This window comes from Schistocerca serialis, chromosome 4 (genome assembly GCF_023864345.2).
Source record: "Schistocerca serialis cubense isolate TAMUIC-IGC-003099 chromosome 4, iqSchSeri2.2, whole genome shotgun sequence".
NCBI classification, from domain to species: Eukaryota; Metazoa; Arthropoda; class Insecta; order Orthoptera; family Acrididae; genus Schistocerca; species Schistocerca serialis.
Window position 1 is genome coordinate 353,071,991 of NC_064641.1, and position 20,780 is coordinate 353,092,770.

Here is a 20,780-nt window from a genome sequence, read left to right on the forward strand (position 1 = left end):
AAATCAATTAAGTGTTCAACAAAGCATGTTCACAAAACCAGTAGACAAAAGTATTGCTGCCACTCTTGCTTCTTACTGTGTTTCGAATGTATTGGCTTAAAAGAAGAAGCCCTTCAAAGATGGTGAATTCGTAGAAGAAGCATTTTGAGAAGCTGCTAACGAGTTGTTCCATAATTTCAAGAACAAGTCTGAAATAGTTGCTGCCATCAAATCCCTTCAAATTTCATCAAGAACAGCACAAGGAGGGTTGATAATATGTCTAATGATGTTTTCTCTCAACTGAAAACAGATTTGGATGAGTGCTGTTATTTTTCACTGCAATTAGATGAGTCCACTGATGCAACAGGTACTGTTCAGATGCCAGTTTTTGTAAGGATGGGTTTTAATAACTTTACTGTCAAGGAAAAACTTTTGAAAGTAATTTCTTTGAAAGGCCATACAAGAGGAGAAGATATATTTTTTGTCATGAAGCAACTCATTCTATTGGAGAAAGCTTGTAAGCATTACCACAGATGGATCCCCAGCCTTGAGAGGTTCTAAAAGTGGTTTTATTGCTCTGTGCCAAAGAGATGAAAGTTTTCCACCATTTTTAACTTATCACTGTATTTTGGCCCAGCAGTCTCTGTGTGGAAAGTTTTTAAATTTGAATGGAACTATGAATACTGTTGTAAAGATAGTAAACAAAATTAGGTCTCACTCTTTTCAAACAAGACTTTTCAAAGATAAGGCAAGTGAACTAGAACTACAGTATGGAGATTTACTGCTCCACACTGAAGTGCATTGGCTCAGCAAGGGAAAAGTGCTGCAACATTTCCACAAGCTTTCACTGGCTATCAAACTATTTTTGCAAGAACAAGATGAGAATAGTCTGTCAGCTTGTATTGAAGATCCTCTCTGGCTTATGAATTTTGCTTTCTTAATTGACCTAACAGAAAAGCTTAATGCTCTGAATTTGAAATTTCAAGGCAATGGCAAAGATATTGCTGATATGACATCTGAAGTAAATTCTTTTACTAAAAAATTGTTTTTGTGGGAGTGCTGCCTTAAGAGGGGTGAATTAAGACATTTTCCAACTCTGAAGACACAAATAGAAGAAAGTGAGATACCTTACAATAGTGAATGTCATGCAATAATGATCGCCAATTTGAGGGATGATTTCAGTGATCAGTTTTCAGACTTCAAAAAGATTTCAGTGGTACCCCTGTTTGTATCTTTGAACTACTGAATATATCTTCTTACATTGGAAAGTTTTTGGCATAGATTGGGCAGCTCTTGAAGTTGAAATAATATCATTAAAAATGATTTGTTTCTCAAAAGTACTGCAGAACCCAAAACCTGTTGGGCTCTAATTCCTCAGGAGAAATACCCTAGCTTAGTTAATGTTGCTCTTAGAATAAAGGCCTTGTTTGCTTCTACCTACCTGTGTGAATCACTGTTTTCAAATATGAACTTTATTAAAAATAAACACAGAACAAGGTTGACTGATGAACATCTGGGCTCTTGTATTCGACTAACAAGGGGAGGCCGCCAATTGTGAAATTAAGATTCGATTCATACTGCGCATAATAAAAGCTCATGGCCAGAGGTGTAATGTGGCAAAGCACCAAGATGCGCTTCTCAGCCGTTGTCGAGAAAATCAACAGTTAAAAGAAACCGTTGCGGTGAAATACTCTCTACGATTAATAATTTTCTACAGCGTCGTGGCGCAGCGGTAAGCGCTCGGGTTCATAATCCGAAGGTCGCCGGATCGAATCTCGCGCCATGCGATTTTTTTAAATTAGTTTTTTGTAATTCATACAATTAATGAATTGCTTATGCTTGTTGGTGAAGGCGGATCGCTCTCCAATTGTACCGCCTCCATTTTTCCGTTTGTTTAACAGGGTGTACCAAAGCTCTCACGTCCGCCCTGATTTTCGACGATGTTATAAATTGCGCTACGGACCGCATCTACCTTCTTTCGAAGTTAGCAGGCAACTACGCTGTTATGCGGCGGCTCATTTCGACCCATTCAACATCTGTCCTTCAAGTGTAACGAGCGAGTAACGGAGTTGATATTTCATACCTGCCAAAGCAAATTTGCGTTCATGGCGTCTCTGTTCTAATTCGAACGTTTGACTTACGCTATACGTATTCGTTTCGGAATATCGTTTCTAAGTCTTCCGTTAACTGTACGTGGTTAACATTATGAAGACAATTAATAACATTTGTGAAATAAAACTTTGTTTGCGGAAAACATAATGATGTTCGAAGTCGCCAGTTTTTCCACGAGAAACGACTTTCAACAACTTATTATATGCATAATTGTTGGAACTGAGTGCCGGGATATATATATATATATATATATATGAGGCAACAGTTTGTTGCAAAAGCTTGAATTTTGTGTGTATGTTTGTGTGTCTGTCGACCTGCCAGCATTTTCATTTGGTAAGTCACATCATCTTTGTTTATATATATATATATTTGTTTTTTGTAATTCAAATGTGTATATACACACATGTGTGTGTGTATATATATATATATATATATATACACACACACACACACACACACACACACACACATTTGAATTACAAAAAAAAAAAAAAAAAAAAAAAAAAAAAAAAAAAAAAAAAAAAAAAAAAAAAAAAAAGGGTTGCATGGCGCGAGATTCGATCCGGCGACTTTCGGATTACGACCCGAGCGCTTACCGCTGCACCACGACGCTGTAGAAAATTATTAATCGTAGAGAATGTTTCACCGCAACGGTTTCTTTTACCTGTCGATTTTCTCGACAACGGCTGAGAAGTGCATCTTGGTGCTTTGCCACATTACACCTCTGGCCATAAGCTTTTATTATGCACATTATGAATCGAATCTGAATTTCACAATTGGCGGCCTCCCCTTGTAAGTGCAACAAGTTATACACCAAATATCAAAGACATTGTTGACAAAACAGCTACTCAAATTTCACATTAAATGTAAAATAATTCTTGTGTTATTAATGTAAGAATATACTTGAGAATATTATGAATTAAAATTATTATGTTTCAAAAAAATAGTGAAGATTTAAAACTTTTATTTTAAATAATTGTTTTACAGTACTGGTATCCAAAAATTAAAAAAGGAGCAATTGAATTTTTAAAAGTAGACCACTTTGATATGTTGGTACAGAATAGTAGATTGTGAAGGCTTTGTGGTTGCCTACCCCTGTTCTAGAGGAATGTGGGTAGGGTGTCCTCAGCCTCAATCCAGATCACAAAGATGTCATCAATGAATTCTTGGTGGTTAGGAAGGATTCCTCTAGATGGCCCATGAATAGGTTGGCATAGGATGGTGCCAGGTGGGTGCTCATTGCTGTATCCCAGATTTGTTTGTAGGTCATGCCTTCAAAGGGCAAGTCATGGTGACCAGACAGGAGATTGTAGGTTTGGAATCTGTAGGGTGTTGGGAAAGGTAGTGTTCAATAATCGCTAGACCATGGGCATTAGAGATGTTAGTGTAAAGGAAGGGAGGTATCAACAGCGACAAGCAGGGCACCATGTGGCAAAGTAGGGGGAATTGTGGAGAGTTGGTGGAGGAAATGGTTGGTATCTTTTATATAGGAGGGTAGGTTGCAGGTAACAGGCTGAAGGTGTTGGTCTATGAGAACAGAGAAAAGATTTGAGCTGAGACTGGAGATCCTGCTGGATTTCTGGAATGTGGTCCCTGTGGCAGGGTTTGTAGATTGACAAATCTGACAGCTGGTGGAGTCCTTCTGGCAAGTAATCGTTGTGGTTCAAAACAACACTGTTGGAGCCTTTGTCAGCAGATAGGATGATGAGATCAGGATCAGTCTCGATGGGGGATTGTGGTTCTTTCTGCGAATGAATGGTTAGCTTGCATTTTTGGGAGTTGGGGAATGATGGTGGGGCACAGTTTAAGTTTAAAAAATTTTGGAAAGTTAACAAGGGGGTGATTTGGGGGCAGTGGGGTGGATCATGGTTGGAAAGAGGAGTGAACTGAGTCAGACAGGATTCAACATTGATCTTAGGTTGAGTCTAATTGGTAGGGTTGGTGGCGAAAAAGTTTTTCCACATAGGGACCGGAAGAAGGAGAGAAGGTCTTTAAAAATCCCGCACGACTGAATTTGGGAGTAGGGCAAAAGGTGAGGCCTTTAGAAAGGACTGATACTCCCGTGACGCTAAGGCTTTTGGATGAAAGGTTCATGACTGTTTCTGATCTATTTAGATTCTGGATTCTTTACGGTGGTGGGAGGAAGTTTATGAGGGTGGGACAAATATAGTACGTCTGCGAGGCAAGGTGTGTCAACTGAGGGGACGTGAGGGAGGTTTGGAGGTCATTGTAGAGATGGTGGATAATTGCAGTCCAAGGCAGGAGCAGGAAGTGAACAGGTTGGTGAGTTTATTTAGGTGGTGTGCATGCTACTCCAGTTCCTAGAGGCCAAAGTTTCTATGAGCGAGATGGAAAACTCTCCTACTGTGCATCCCAAATTCCTTTGTTAATTATTGTCCTTTACTCACATATTCCCTTTCTTGTTCTCACTCCACAACCTTTTACCCCACATGTGCACCCACAGTCTTATTACTTCTATCCTTTACCACTGCTCCCCCCCTCCCTGCCCCACCCCTCCTAGTCTTACTCTTTGTCTAACTTCCCAACTGCACCTACCTCCTTTACCCTCTCTCTACTTCTTTCCTGTATGGTCCCACAAACAGCATTTTACTGTCCTCCAACTGCACCCTGCTAACCCTAACCCCCCCCCCCCCCCCCAGCCTCCTCCTTATCACAATCACCCAGATTGCTCCTCCCATCGTGTGCAGTTGCTCGCAATCTGGCACTGACAGCCAGAAGCAATGCTTGTGTGTGTGTGTGTGTGTGTGTGTGTGTGTGTGTGTGTGTTGTCTATTTCAGGAGAAAGCCTTGTGGCTGAAAGCTAATGTCTTTAGTAGTCTTTTTGTTGTGCCTGTCTGTGACTCAACATCTCCCACTATATGGTGAGTAGCAAGCTCTCCTTTTCATAATGTTGTCATTATCCGATGCTGGATTTTCCATTGTTAGATTGGAATATAACATGTATATGAAACTAGACCCGTGTTCGGCAGATATAAGATGCAATTGGAAAAGGACTGGCATGAAGGAGGTATGCTGTACTGTTTAGCTTTTGGTTAAAATGGGAATTTACCCACACATTAAACAACTGGTCATCTTTTTTCATGCCTGTACACAAATCATCATTTGTTTAACATGTGGTATACTTGTCTCCATCTATATGAACTATTCAAAATACTGAGATTATCTTCCTGGTTGCTGACGTTTTAAAACCAGAAAGCCCATAGATTTTGATACAAAGAGACTTTATTTGTATCAGAGTAGTTCTCACTTACAATAAAAATGTAAGGGAAGAAAAATAACGAAGAGAGAGAGAGAGAGAGCAGGGAGCAGGAGGAGTGAGGGGAGGGGAGGGGAGGGGAGGGGAGGGGAGGGGGAGGGGGAGGGGGGGGAGGGGACCGGGCGAGGGGAGGGGAGGGGAGGGGGATGGAGAGGGAGAGTTTCTCAAAATCTCTATATCATTTAGCATGAAGCAGTTAATTTTTACAATTCTCGTAAGGTATTAATTGGGCATAATGTTATAACATTGCCCATTTTGAATGATTACCTTGTTTAGGGCAATATTCATCATCTTCTATCACACGTGCTAATCCAAAATCACATATTTTGGCTATGTTGTTTTCTCCTATCAAAACATTTCTTGCAGCAAGATCTCTATGAATAAGCTGTTTTGCTTCCAGGTACTTCATTCCACTTGCCACCTGGAAGAAACATTCTTGTTTAACATTTATTTAATCAGTTAACTACATGAATGTCTGATAATACAGAGTAACTATGCATGTTTGAAATGAAACGCACAAACACAGCAAGCTGTTCTACACAAAGTGGGACAAGCAAATATGTAGACAGATTTTACTTAAAAACTATTAATACAAAAATTTATTTCTTACTCAACTATTACCGGTTTTTATATTTCTGTTTCACTTTTTTATTATTAATTTTTTATTTTACTAACAGTACAGGGCACTACATCCAGAGATGGTATCACCATTTCAAATTAGTTAGGACTGCGTGTTTTAAATTTATTTTTGGACATGCTGAAGATAATGACAATAAAATAAAATGACATTAAACAGACAGAGATATGGAATGTTAAGTATTGCTATAAACTCCACAAGCATTGAAAAAATACCTTGCCCTAAAGTAAAACTTTCAAACATATTCATACCAGGCACGAATTATGTGATAACTGTTATTATATTGTTGCAGTAGAGGGCACAACATAGTACAACTTTATAAGTAGATGTTAGCAGTTACACAGACAAAAATTTCCTCAGATTGTCCACCTGCTTAGCCGGGTGGTAACGTGCTTGCCTCCTGTGCAGTGGGCCCATGTTCAATTCCTGGCCAGGTTGGAGATTTTCTCCACTCGTGGACTGGGTATTGTGTTGTTCTCATCATCATTTCATCCTCATCACCGACACACAAGTCTCCCAATGTGGCATCGACTGAAATAAGACTTCCACTTGGTGGCCGAACTTCCGGGGTCTCCCGGCCAACGATGCCATACACTCATTTCATTCCCCCCCCCCCCCCCCCTTAGATTAAAGTAGAATCAGAAGCAACTTGCAGTGCTAGTCATTAACACACAGATAAACTGAATAATGAATTCCTCCTCCATTTATACACTAAAAACTGAAATTCCATCCATGCCTCAGAAGGATTAACAGTGCTGACCAATGCTATGTCATCCGCAGCCCATAAGTATCACACCGCTATCCTGGCCGCTTTCAGCTGTTGTAACCAGAACCGCTACTTCGGAATCAAGTAGTGTTTCAATTGGGCTCACAAGGAATGAGTGCACTCTACTTGCCAACAGCACTCGGCAGACCTAGACAATCACCTACCCAAGTGCTAGCCAAGCATGACAACGCTCAACTTCGGTGATCACATGGGAACTGGGCAAGGCTGTTGGCTCATTTATACACTGCCTAGCAAAAAAAGCGAAGCACCCAGAAGGAGAGGAGAAAATAAAATGGAATTTCACAAATTGAGAGGATACATGATGTTATTTGAGTGATTACAAAATTTAGTCATATTTACGAATAATTTGGTAGTACGAGTACATTTATCAGTATGATGTTGCACCTGCTCTGATCCGCACGATTCAATTGGAAAGAGTGTCATAAAGCCATTGTATCATCTGAGACAAGCTGATACACAACTGTTGTAAATGGTCATTGATATGCTGGATAATGGCACTGGGACAGAGTTGAGGTCCGAGCCGGTCCCACCATGTTTTATTGGGGACAGATCCAGGAATGTTGCTGGCCACAGCAATATCTCAACATCATACACATAGTTCATCAAGATACTGTGACATGAGAAGTAACACATGAGGATGCAGGATGTCTCAATGTACCACTGTGTTGTTAACGGTTACCTCAATCAAAATACCAGCTGTGACCTGAAGTCCAACCCTATTGGTTCCCCACAATGTGCTGCCAGGAGTAACACTACTGAGCATCTCCAAAACATTGAAAAATGTGGTAATACAGAACCACAATTTATTGCTGAACATGATTTTATGTTATTCGTCAACTGTCCATGCTTCCCAGTCGCAGCATCCCTCCACTACTGCTAGTCTCCAAATAACAGTGAAGGTTGACAGTATATGTTGCAGGGCATTCATTACCTGTTCTCACATGCCAAGTACAGAAGTGAATGGATTACCATGTACTTCGTGCACAGTACAGCACACCTCCACTGTGGTTGTCCTGTCCTCACATTCCCATGTCATTCAACATTGGCCCACTGGCCCTCTGACACATTCAAATGCCACACCGCACAAATCTGGAAATTCCATAATTCGACCAGCCGTCTAAATGGAGAGCCACAATGAGGCTCCTTTCAAATTCTGTCACATGCTGATAATACTGTCTCGGACAAGTATGTGAGTTCTCTGTCCTTCACAGTGAGCACTCAACATCTGATGCTGTTCATGTCCCTTATATACACTAGCAAGTTTGGTAGCAACACCAATGTAACGTAGTGCCTGCTCTACCATAAACATAAACTCTGCACACGAGCCTTGATGAGCCCCTGGGTACCAATCGACAGCCGTATCATCCTCTGCCAATGGCATCATTGGTTGCAGTATTGAGGGGCATGGGCTCAGCAGACCATTCTGCCAGTTATTGTGTTTTCATGACCTGCAGCTGCCACTTTTCAATCAAGCAGTTCCTCTAATGGCCTCATGAAGCTCAGTGCACTCTGTTCCAATCCTCCTTTCAACACAAAATCCATGTTAGTACCAGAATCAAAGCTGGGTCCTCCACATGGTATTCACTGATCACTCAGCTATGGAGATGGATGGCTGCTGTGTCTGTCACTGAGAACTGCAACTTTAACCATTTACATAGCCACTGATGGTGTGTATGTGTACAAAGTCATATTGACAGCTGAATGTGTCTTAAGAGGGATTTACTTTTTTGTCCGGCATTGTATGAATGCATTTCTTTCCTACCCTTCCTCTTGAAGAACACCTTCTTTTGCTGTAGACATAGGATGACTGTTTCTTGTACCTACTATCCTTGCTTCTGCTCGATTCTCAAATCTACATCTCGTGTTTCCTCTCCTCTTTTGCTGGAGTATTATGTTGTTGTTGTTGTTGTGGTCTTCAGTCCTGAGACTGGTTTGATGCAGCTCTCCATGCTACTCTATCCTGTGCAAGCTTTTTCATCTCCCAGTACCTACTGCAACCTACATCCTTCTGAATCTGCTTGGTGTATTCATCTCTTGGTCTCCCTCTACGATTTTTACCCTCCACGCTGCCCTCCAATACTAAATTGGTGATCCCTTGATGCCTCAGAACATGTCCTACCAACCGATCCCTTCTTCTGGTCAAGTTGTGCCACAAACTTCTCTTCTCCCCAATCCTATTCAATACTTCCTCATTAGTTATGTGATCTATCCATCTAATCTTCAGCATTCTTCTGTAGCACCACATTTCGAAAGCTTCTATTCTCTTCTTGTCCAAACTATTTATCGTCCAGGTTTCACTTCCATACATGGCTACACTCCATACGAATACTTTCAGAAATGACTTCCTGACACTTAAATCAATACTGGATGTTAACAGATTTCTCTTCTTCAGAAACGCTTTCCTTGCCATTGCCAGCCTACATTTTATATCCTCTCTACTTCGACCATCATCAGTTATTTTGCTCCCCAAATAGCAAAACTCCTTTACTACTTTAAGTGCCTCATTTCCTAATCTAATTCCCTCAGCATCACCCGATTTAATTAGACTACATTCCATTATCCTTGTTTTGCTTTTGTTGATGTTCATCTTATATCCTCCTTTCAAGACACTGTCCATTCCATTCAACTGCTCTTCCAAGTCCTTTGCTGTCTCTGACAGAATTACAATGTCATCGGCGAACCTCAAAGTTTTTATTTCTTCTCCATGAATTTTAATACCTACCCCGAATTTTTCTTTTGTTTCCTTTACTGCTTGCTCAATATACAGATTGAACAACATTGGGGAGAGGCTACAACCCTGTCTTACTCCCTTCCCAACCACTGCTTCCCTTTCATGTCCCTCGACTCTTATAACTGCCATCTGCTTTCTGTACAGATTGTAAATAGCCTTTCGCTCACTGTATTTTACCCCTGCCACCTTTAGAATTTGAAAGAGAGTATTCCAGTCAACATTGTCAAAAGCTTTCTCTAAGTCTACAAATGCTAGAAACGTAGGTTTGCCTTTCCTTAATCTTTCTTCTAAGATAAGTCGTAAGGTCAGTATTGCCTCACGTGTTCCAGTGTTTCTACGGAATCCAAACTGATCTTCCCCGAGGTTGGCTTCTACTAGTTTTTCCATTCGTCTGTAAAGAATTCGTGTTAGTATCTTGCAGCTGTGACTTATTAAGCTGATAGTTCGGTAATTTTCACATCTGTCAACACCTGCTTTCTTTGGGATTGGAATTATTATATTCTTCTTGAAGTCTGAGGGTATTTCGCCTGTTTCATACATCTTGCTCACCAGATGGTAGAGTTTTGTCAGGACTGGCTCTCCCACGGCCGTCAGTAGTTCCAATGGAATATTGTCTACTCCGGGGGCCTTGTTTCGACTCAGGTCTTTCAGTGCTCTGTCAAACTCTTCACGCAGTATCGTATCTCCCATTTCATCTTCATCTACATCCTCTTCCATTTCCATAATATTGTCCTCAAGTACATCGCCCTTGTATAGACCCTCTATATACTCCTTCCACCTTTCTGCTTTCCCTTCTTTGCTTAGAACTGGGTTTCCATCTGAGCTCTTGATATTCATACAAGTCGTTCTCTTATCTCCAAAGGTCTCTTTAATTTTCCTGTAGGCGGTATCTATCTTACCCCTAGTGAGATAGGCCTCTACATCCTTACATTTGTCCTCTAGCCATCCCTGCTTAGCCATTTTGCACTTCCTGTCGATCTCATTTTTGAGACGTTTGTATTCCTTTTTGCCTGTTTCACTTACTGCATTTTTATATTTTCTCCTTTCATCAATTAAATTCAATATCTCTTCTGTTACCCAAGGATTTCTACTAGCCCTCGTCTTTTTACCTACTTGATCCTCTGCTGCCTTCACTACTTCATCCCTCAAAGCTACCCATTCTTCTTCTACTGTATTTATTTCCCCCATTCCTGTCAATTGCTCCCTTATGCTCTCCCTGAATCTCTGTACAACCTCTGGTTCTTTTAGTTTATCCAGGTCCCATCTCCTTAAATTCCCACCTTTTTGCAGCTTCTTCAGTTTTAATCTACAGGTCATAACCAATAGATTGTGGTCAGAGTCCACATCTGCCCCTGGAAATGTCTTACAATTTAAAACCTGGTTCCTAAATCTCTGTCTTACCATTATATAATCTATCTGATACCTTTTAGTATCTCCAGGGTTCTTCCATGTATACAACCTTCTTTCATGATTCTTAAACCAAGTGTTAGTTATGATTATGTTGTGCTCTGTGCAAAATTCTACCAGGCGGCTTCCTCTTTCATTTCTGTCCCCCAGTCCATATTCACCTACTATGTTTCCTTCTCTCCCTTTTCCTACACTCGAATTCCAGTCACCCATGACTATTAAATTTTCATCTCCCTTCACAATCTGAATAATTTCTTTTATTTCATCATACATTTCTTCAATTTCTTCGTCATCTGCAGAGCTAGTTGGCATATAAACTTGTACTACTGTAGTAGGTGTGGGCTTCGTGTCTATCTTGGACACAATAATGCGTTCACTATGCTGTTTGTAGTAGCTTACCCGCATTCCTATTTTCCTATTCATTATTAAACCTACTCCTGCATTACCCCTATTTGATTTTGTGTTTATAACCCTGTAGTCACCTGACCAGAAGTCTTGTTCCTCACGCCACCGAACTTCACTAATTCCCACTATATCTAACTTCAATCTATCCATTTCTCTTTTTAAATTTTCTAACCTACCTGCCCGATTAAGGGATCTGACATTCCACGCTCCGATCCGTAGAACGCCAGTTTTCTTTCTCCTGATAACGACATCCTCTTGAGTAGTCCCCGCCCGGAGATCCGAATGGGGGACTATTTTACCTCCGGAATATTTTACCCAAGAGGACGCCATCATCATGTAATGATACAGTAAAGCTGCATGCCCTCGGGAAAAATTACGGCTGTAGTTTCCCCTTGCTTTCAGCCGTTCGCAGTACCAGCACAGCAAGGCCGTTTTGGTTATTGTTACAAGGCCAGATCAGTCAATCATCCAGACTGTTGCCCTTGCAACTACTGAAAAGGCTGCTGCCCCTCTTCAGGAACCACACGTTTGTCTGGCCTCTCAACAGATACCCCTCCGTTGTGGTTGCACCTACGGTACGGCTATCTGTATCGCTGAGGCACGCAAGCCTCCCCACCAACGGCAAGGTCCATGGTTCATGGGGGGGGAGTATTATGTAGGGACTAAATATTTCTTTAGAACACACTTCCTTTTATTTTGCAAAAGACAAAAGGAAAAGAACATTTAATTCTAATAAAACACTCAGTTATGGTCTACAAATAAAATAGCACTGTCAACTACAAGTCTCATACCGGTAAGCTAGAAGATACACTGCAATACCACTGTAAGAAAGAAAATACTGTGTCTGAAATGTGAGCTGCTGTTTATTAGTTCAGCTGACTGAACAATGTTCTAATTATATACAGGGTGATCATAATTAAAGTTAAACTTTCAAACCACTGTAGAAATAACACCACTGGTCATCATGACGTCAAATTGCAACGGAATATTATTAGAGAAGGGAGAAAACATATGGCAGAAGAAAAATGAATAGTTACAAAATGTAGCAATAGCTGGCGCTGTAAGCATCATAATGTAATCGTGGTCGACTACAAATGACAAATTAATCATACAACAGTGCCTAAGGTGTATGTTTGATGTTAAACAAACTGTACTACTCAGTGTGCATGGATGTACAGGTGTGATACTGTTAGTTACGCAAACCCATCTACCACGGCAAGGGCATATCACATTGCATGGGAAAAATCACATTTAATTGTCCTGAGGCCCAAACTCGCATAAAAAGCATCACTCACAGTGGTTTTTAATTGTCCTGAGGCCAAAAAGCGGATAACAAGCATCAATCAAAATCAAATAGGATTATTAATTTCCATGTGACTGTCGCAAAACATGTTCAATATGCTCTCCACCGTTTTCTGCAACAACTTGAAATCGAGAAACAGCACGTTCCGCAACTGATTGAGGTGTTTCTGGGGTCACGGTCAGAGACAATGCGAGCCTTCAATGCAGCTGTTTGCAATCGGAACACTGAACACAACATCTAAGGAGATGGTAGCTGATAATTCTAGCATTTCCGAAATGGAACTGCAGGAACTGCTTAGCTGGATTTGCAATGTGTGGAGGTGCACCATCTTGCATAAAAATGATCGGATCCACATATCCACACTGTTGTAGAGCTGGAATGACGTGGTTGCACAAAAGACGCTCATAGTGCTTACCATTGATGATACAGGTAACAGGACTGGAAGCAGCTGTCTCCAAAAAAAATATGGCCGTATGATAATTGATGCCGTAAACTCGCATCACACAGTGACATTTTCAGTATGAAGTGGTACTGGTTGATTTCCATATGGATTTTCCATTGCCCATATTCGACAATTCTGTGTATTGACATATCCTGTCAGATGGAAGTGGGTTTCATCTGAACACAAAATCCTCCTAGGCCAACCATTGTCCACTTCCATGCGAGCAAGAAATTTTAAAGCAAAGGTCTCTCTTGCTGGCAGGTCAACAGGAAGCAACTCGTGCACATGGGTAATTTTGAATGAATAGCAAAGAAGGGGTTTCGTAGGATTTTATGCACCGGGATCACAGGTATGTCTCATGTTTGGGCAATTCTCCAGGCACTACATGTTTGGACACCACCACTCATCTCCCCCTGCATCGCTGTGGCCACTGCTTCTGCTGAAGTTAAATCAATTCATTTCCTCCCTCTACCAGGTTACACGCCAAAAGAACCCGTCTTTTCGAATTTCCAAATCATTTTCTCCAGACCCACGGCAGTCATCAAACCGACACCTTTCTTCAAACCCTTCGGTGTCCAGAACTCCTGCAGAGCGATGTGTGCACAGTCATCATTTTTGTAATACAGCTTTACAAGCAGAGTGTGATCCTGCATTGAGAAAGTCATGGAGAATGTCGCAGATGCGGAAAGAGGAAAAGCGATGTACCCGGCGTGTTTACACCAACTTCAATGGGTCATGTGCATGACAGGTGTTTTCATTTACGCATTCTGATACATACAATGCCATTTATTGATCAATTTTCACAATATTTTTTTTCTTCTGACATACGTTTTCCCCCTTCTCCAATAATATTACATTACAATTTGACGTCATTCTGACCAGTGGTGTTATTTCTACAGCATTTTGAAAGTTTAATTTTAATTTTAATTATAATTACACTGTACACAGCTACATTCATATTCCAGAATTAGATACAATGTAACAGATTTCAAGCTATTTGGTCTTTTTAAAGTCTATGTGTACACAGTATAAACATCCATGACATGCATCTGTTGACCCCCACCCCCTTCCCCGTCTCTCACACACACACACACACACACACACACACACACACACACACTCTCTCTCTCTCTCTCTCTCTCTCTCTCTCAACAATTTACGAGAGTTACTCAGTTGTTCTAATAATGCTATTGAACACTACACATGAATTGTAGAGTATGTTATTATATGATGTGGTTACTTACATTTGCGACACTGCCTTTAACCAGGTTGGAAATGTACCTAATTCCACAGCAGTAAAAGACTGTGGGTTGGTGGACCAAGCATATCATGTTCTTGTGTCATTCACTCATGAATGACTTATTGGCAGTCAGTATCCTTTAGGGATCAATTAGGCTGGAATGTAACAATATTATGAAAGGGACAGCTGCTATTCACCATATAGCGGAGTAGGTGAGCTGCAGAGAGGCACAAAAAAAAAAGTGTCAGAAAGTGAGCTCTCGGCCAACAAGGCCTTTGTCGAAAATAGACAAAAAACACACACTCGCATGAACATATTAACACAGTTTCTAGCAGCTAAAGCCAGAGACTGAGGTCATTCTGTGCGAGTTGCATTTGGGTTTGTTTGTGTGTGTGTGTGTGTGTGTGTGTGTGTGTGTGTGTGTTTTCTCTTTTTTTGATGAAGGCCTTGTTGGCCAAAAGCTCACTTTCCGGCAGTCTTTTTGCTGTGCCTCTTTGCGACTCAGCATCTCCACTATATGGTGAGTAGCAACTGTCCTTTTCATAATATTGTTATGCATAGTTCCTTCATTTCTATTTTTTTTTAAATTACCAATAAGTTTCACTATCTGGTGCAAGTAGGAACATACTGGCTGATCAACTGAAAATTACTTCCAAAACAGAACTGTGAAACTGTTGCACTCAGATAAATATGCAACTATTCCCTGTAAACTGTTCTTTCAAAAACATTTGAAAACAAAGGTAACAATCCTGTAGGTCCCTAGCCATTGAATACTTAAATCTCTCTGGGAAAATATCTAGCTGTAAAAAATGTGGCTAATTGCTCTGAGCACTATGGGACTTAACTTCTGAGGTCATCACTCCCCTAGAACTTAGAACTACTTGAACCTAACTAACCTAAGGACATCACACACATCCATGCCCGAGGCAGGATTTGAACCTGCGACCGTAGCAGTCTCGCAGTTCCAGACTGAAGCGCCTAGAACCGCAAGACCACCACGTAAAAAATATGTTATACACAGATCAGTATACTGCTAATGTAGGGTGCCAAATTCTTCACTATCTTATTTGGCTTCTAATCATTACCATATGAATCCTTACAGTTCAGAGAATTAATTATTGCCAAAATTTCCTGTCTATTAGTATCCAACAGTCAAATCTCCAACTACACCTTAAAAAAAAATCAGTATTCTGCTACTATCAACTCAGTTCACCCACATCAGGAAACGACCACTGGGGATTTTTGCATACCTCAGTATGAGTAATATCAGTAAAATCTTTACTCCTCATTTCAGTGTACTGGTGGTAGAACCTACCTGTTCTACTCTGACACTATCCTCATTATATTCCATACTGTTTTGATATTAGTCTTAGATGCTATGTATTGTACTTATAAAACTCATACTTTCTACTTCTCTAGGAATAGATTAGATTGGAGATTAGATTAGATTAGTACTTGTTCCATAGATCATGAATACAACACTTTGCAATGATGTGGAATGTGTCAGGTTAATAAAAGGTGTCTATACAAGATATTACATTACACAAAACATTACACGACACTTAATATTTTTAAATTTTTTTTATCAAAGCCTTACAGTATTTTCTGTAACAAGCTACTGAGGTTAGCTCATTAGCTTCCAACTGTGCTATAAGCTTTTGTACAACTCCCACTTTCTTTTACATGGTGCCTTCAGTTTCCACACTGACTGCCTGTCACTATAGGGATTGTATGTCATGCATCTTAGAGGAAAGCCACTTTCATAAAATGTAAGAAGTCTGTATGAAAGTATTGCATTTATCATACAAGTACTCTGAACTGTACATATTGTACCATGGAAGGTACCTTTAAATGTTGAATTAATGATTCTACTCCTAATGGATTACTGATTAAATTTCTTGCAAATCTTCCTTAATGCCTCCAAGCCATTACCTTGTGTTCTGACAGCCCAAGAGAGAGTGCTTTCACAATACAACTATCCACCAACAAGACATCAACAAAAATCTGATCTGTTTATGTGCTACTACTTCTCTGTATTTTGGTTTGGAACGTCATAGTTGAGAGTCAATTAAATGAATAAGAGATGTGTTTCAATTGCCCCCCCCCCCCTCCTGCTCCTCCTCCTTTTTATGAACTGTATAGAACTGAAATGGTTGCATTTTGCATTTTTGTAAGGTTTGTGCATTCTCAGGTACCTTCTGGCTGATTCCACATCATTAATGAAACATAACTAACCTATCTAAGCAGCTTCTCATGTGCTACAGTGAAGAAAGATATGATTTCCCAACATGGACCACCACAAAGGATAAATCATGGGCTCATCAGAAACAAATTTATTCTAAGTGATGCTCCATGGAGTTGAAGAATTCCTCCTCCCCACTAAAATAAGCTCAAAGCAATACCAGTGGCTTTGCGAAGTTGGGCAGCTGCATTTACAGACATGCAGGTCGTCATACTGCTGAAATTCCAGCCTCATAGACTGTTAGTGCCACAATCCACAGTACCACTCTGCAGGAACTGAAGCAGGTCATATACTACAAACAACCTGGACTCTTGACAGTGGGCATGATTCTTCTGACAATGCCCAACCTCACAGAGCAAGAAAAATAAGGGAAAAAATTTCACTGGGAATGCTGGGAACATCCAATGCACAGATCCAAGTTATCCCTCAATGACTTCCATCTGTTTAGACTGCTTAGAACCATCTGGATAAGCTACACTTTGAAGACAATGAGGTGACAATTCTTTGTTGCAGGCTTTAAAGGCTTTGTCGAACATTGGTAGAAAAGTTGAAATTTACAGGAGTAGTATGCTGAAAAGTAAAATAAATTTCAAGCTACATCATTTCTCTGTTTCGCAATTTGTTAACAGTGGGGCATTTAATAGGCGAACTTTTTTAATAATAATTTAGAATAATATTCTATGAAAAAATTCTAATCCAGATACCTGTTTGTACTCTTCGAGTCAAGTAATTTGGGTATGTTTTATTAAGATCTTGTCCACCTCTGCAGCTGGATGGTCAGCATGACAATGCCGAACAGAGAACTCACATTTAATTCCTATACTTCTAGAGATTTTTCCTTGGTGGGACGACTAGAATGGGGTGCACTCAGCCTCATGATGCCAACTGAGGAACTACTCTACTTAGTAGTGGCGGCTCCTTGTCATGAAACTGACAATGGCCAAGATAACGGTGTGCTCTCTTTTCGTTCTAAGTTCTACAGAGGCTGCCCTGCTAACACTCAAAGAATTAGTCTCTGTAGGTCCAAGGATAAATTGGAGACATTGACTTTTCCACAGCTGAAGTATGTTTTCTTGGCTGCAAGATAATTATTCAAAGCATCTAGAGAATTATGACATGTCAAATGCGTGTTCTACACTGTGACTCCAATTTGGACACTCTTCTAGCAAGTCAGTTTTCTATCTAATAATGAGCTTGTGGCTACAGAAAAGCCAAAAAGTCAACTGTCTATTTGACACTGGATGTGATAAATCTGTAGAGGTAGGATGCATCTGTAGAGTTTGCAAAAAAGGAGGCGCGTAATGTCAGTTACGTATTGTCTGTGTACTACGGCAAGCTATCAAAGTTTTAAAAGCTGTGTCCTTAATATCTGCAATCTTTAAATCTACACATAGGAATAAAAAGACATAAGCAACTAATTATTAGACACCACAAATGTTCTTTACCTGTGCAGCTATGTAGATAAGATCACCAAATGGAAGTTTTCTACCTGGGCCATTACGAAGAAAATCTAAGAGGCTTCCATTGCACATATATTCCTGTACAATATACACAGGTTCTTCACGAGAACATACTGCATATAAAGCCACAAGACGATCATGCCTAAATTTCTTCATTATAGCAGCTTCTTGCAGAAAAGCACCTGTTGACATTGTTCCCGGGCGCAACGTTTTCACAGCAACTTCAATTGCATTACGCCACTTACCTGAAGAAGAGAAGGATGCATTAAAATAACTTTAAAGCAAATATTAGGAACTTTTTGGTGTCTGATACTTAACTTAAAGAGTGAAAAACAGAGAATTCGTAATTCAGTCATACTCTGAACAGACAACAGCAATGGTTGGTGAACTACCTCAGTTCAGTCTAAGACCTACTCTGTTTTTCAATGTCAGTGTTTCTGATACATACATCAAAAATAAAAATCTGGTACAAATGCCATACTAAATATCAGAATACTATGTTAAATATTTACACATAAATTAATTGTTGATGTAACCTTGGCTCAAGTGTGTATTTTTATTTTATTTTATTTTATTTTTTGGCTTAGGTTAATTCCAGATTGTGGTGCAGTGAGATGCCAATAAAAAGCTTATTTTCTTTATCTTGTTACCTCAGATTTGCCGGACTGGTGAAACTGAAGTCAGAAAAGAATGATACTCGGGTAAGTTTTAGAAAAATGGTAATGGATGGACAACTTGACCACAACTTTATTGATGGAAACATACTGGAGTAGTGTATAGCCTTTCAGGTAACCCTCAAAATAATTAAATACAAATAATTTTAATATAATACAGTTTTAAAACAGACTAAAAGTATAGAATAACGTAACCTGGCTCGATACAGATTCCTAACCACATACGGATAGTCTTGAAAATTTCTGCTTGTGAATTTTTCATAGCTATGACAATGTCTGCGAAATTTAAAATGAAAAATGTGGGGTGCACTCAGTAACTTTTTGATGGGATTACAACAGAGACAAGTGGTAAATTTCAGGTTTACTTCAGTTTCTCTTTGCAAAAGTCAACTAGTACATGGCTAACTCCTACATATATCTTACGAAAAGACCATGAAGGTAAAAATTAGATTTGAGCTGACATGGAGAATTGCCGGCAATCATGCTTACCATGAAACATTTGTGACAGAAACATATAAAGGGGATACAGCAATGGTACACAATGTACCCTCTGCTGCACCAGACAAGAAAGCGAGTTACTATTGCATTGCCATGCAGTTCTGTGCTACTGAAGTCTCTACATCATTGTGAAATTTGTTTAAAATCAATTGCAAAATTTGTACCTAACAAGCAGACAGATGGAAAAATGAAGTACCCTTCACTACACATAAGACAAAAAGAGCATATTAATATTCCATTGTCATCCAGTTCTGAGTTATGCTGAAAGTTTCAAGTCTCTAGCTCATCAGGGTAGTTAGTTTAAAACCATCTGCAAAATTTGTACCAAACAGACAGATACAGAGACAAGAAAGCACTCTAATAAAATACAGTGAAACCCCGCTTTTACACTTTTCAATGGACTTCAAAAAAATGGTGTAAAACGTGGAAAATAATGTTTTAAGCTGTAAAAGTTATGTATAGGATACCCTCTTTCACTTTCTGTATGATATATGTACATGAAAGGCATCAAAAGACTTGTCAGGGACTTGTTAATTATCTAACGAAGGTTTATTATCTAGTAAAAACTGCTGATGTAACTGGAACTGATAACTGTATGGGAAGTAGGAACATTTGATTCAATTTCATATGTCACAATCATGTTTTTGAAAGCCTGCAGCTGCCATTCATTATTTAAATAATGAAATACTGTACTAGTTACATATTTTTTTCATGCTTAGGATGACGCATTTCAAGAACTTTTTCTCGTTGTCAAGTGCAAATATGTAAATAAGTATTTTGTGTGTGCTTGAATGTGTTTTATTGTGTGTCTCTTGCACTGGTTATTAGGTACTGTGCCACATCAGTTATGCAGTAAACCACTTACATTGTTTGTTTGTGTAAAATATATATATAAAAACAAAGATGATGTGACTTACCAAACGAAAGCGTACACGATCAAAGGCAGAGCCACGTGTGAAAGCACCCACGTGATTTACCAACTGACCTGCCTGCACTGTGACGCATTCTATGTGGGAATGACCAGCAACAAACTGTCCATTTGCATGAATGGACACAGGCAGACAGTGTTTGTTGGTAATGAGGATCACCCTGTGGCTAAACAAGCCTTGGTGCACGGCCAGCACATCTTGGCACAGTGTTACACCGTCCGGGTTATCTGGATACTTCCCACTAACACCAACCTATCCGAACTCCGGAGATGGGAACTTGCTCTTCAATATATCCTCTCTTCCCGTTATCCACCAGGCCTCAATCTCCGCTAATTTCAAGTTCCCGCCACTCATACCTCACCTGTCATTCAACAACATCTTTGCCTCTGCACTTCCGCCTCGACTGACATCTCTGCCCAAACTCTTTGTCTTTAAATATGTCTGCTTGTGTCTGTATATGTGTGGATGGATGTGTGTGTGTGTGTGTGTGTGCGCGCGAGTGTATACCCGTCCTTTTTTCCCCCTAAGGTAAGTCTTTCCGCTCCCGGGATTGGAATGACTCCTTACCCTCTCCCTTAAAACCCACATCCTTTCGTCCTTCCCTCTCCTTCCCTCTTTCCTGATGAGGCAACAGTTTGTTGCGAAAGCTTGAATTTT

The 20,780-nt window shown here is 40.0% G+C and overlaps 1 protein-coding gene across 6 annotated transcripts in view; it reads right to left on the bottom strand.

Moving 5' to 3' along the window:
* The window catches only part of LOC126474137 (tyrosine-protein kinase Src64B), a 276,344-nt gene that overhangs the window by 49,399 nt on the left and 206,165 nt on the right, over window positions 1-20,780 (bottom strand). For all 6 annotated transcript variants that reach the window (XM_050101580.1, XM_050101579.1, XM_050101576.1 and 3 more), the window contains 2 exons: window positions 18,008-18,267; window positions 5,636-5,789 (listed from right to left, as the gene is read on the bottom strand). In XM_050101580.1, the coding sequence (XP_049957537.1) occupies window positions 5,636-5,789; window positions 18,008-18,267 (414 nt within the window). The remainder of the gene's footprint in view (window positions 1-5,635; window positions 5,790-18,007; window positions 18,268-20,780) is intronic.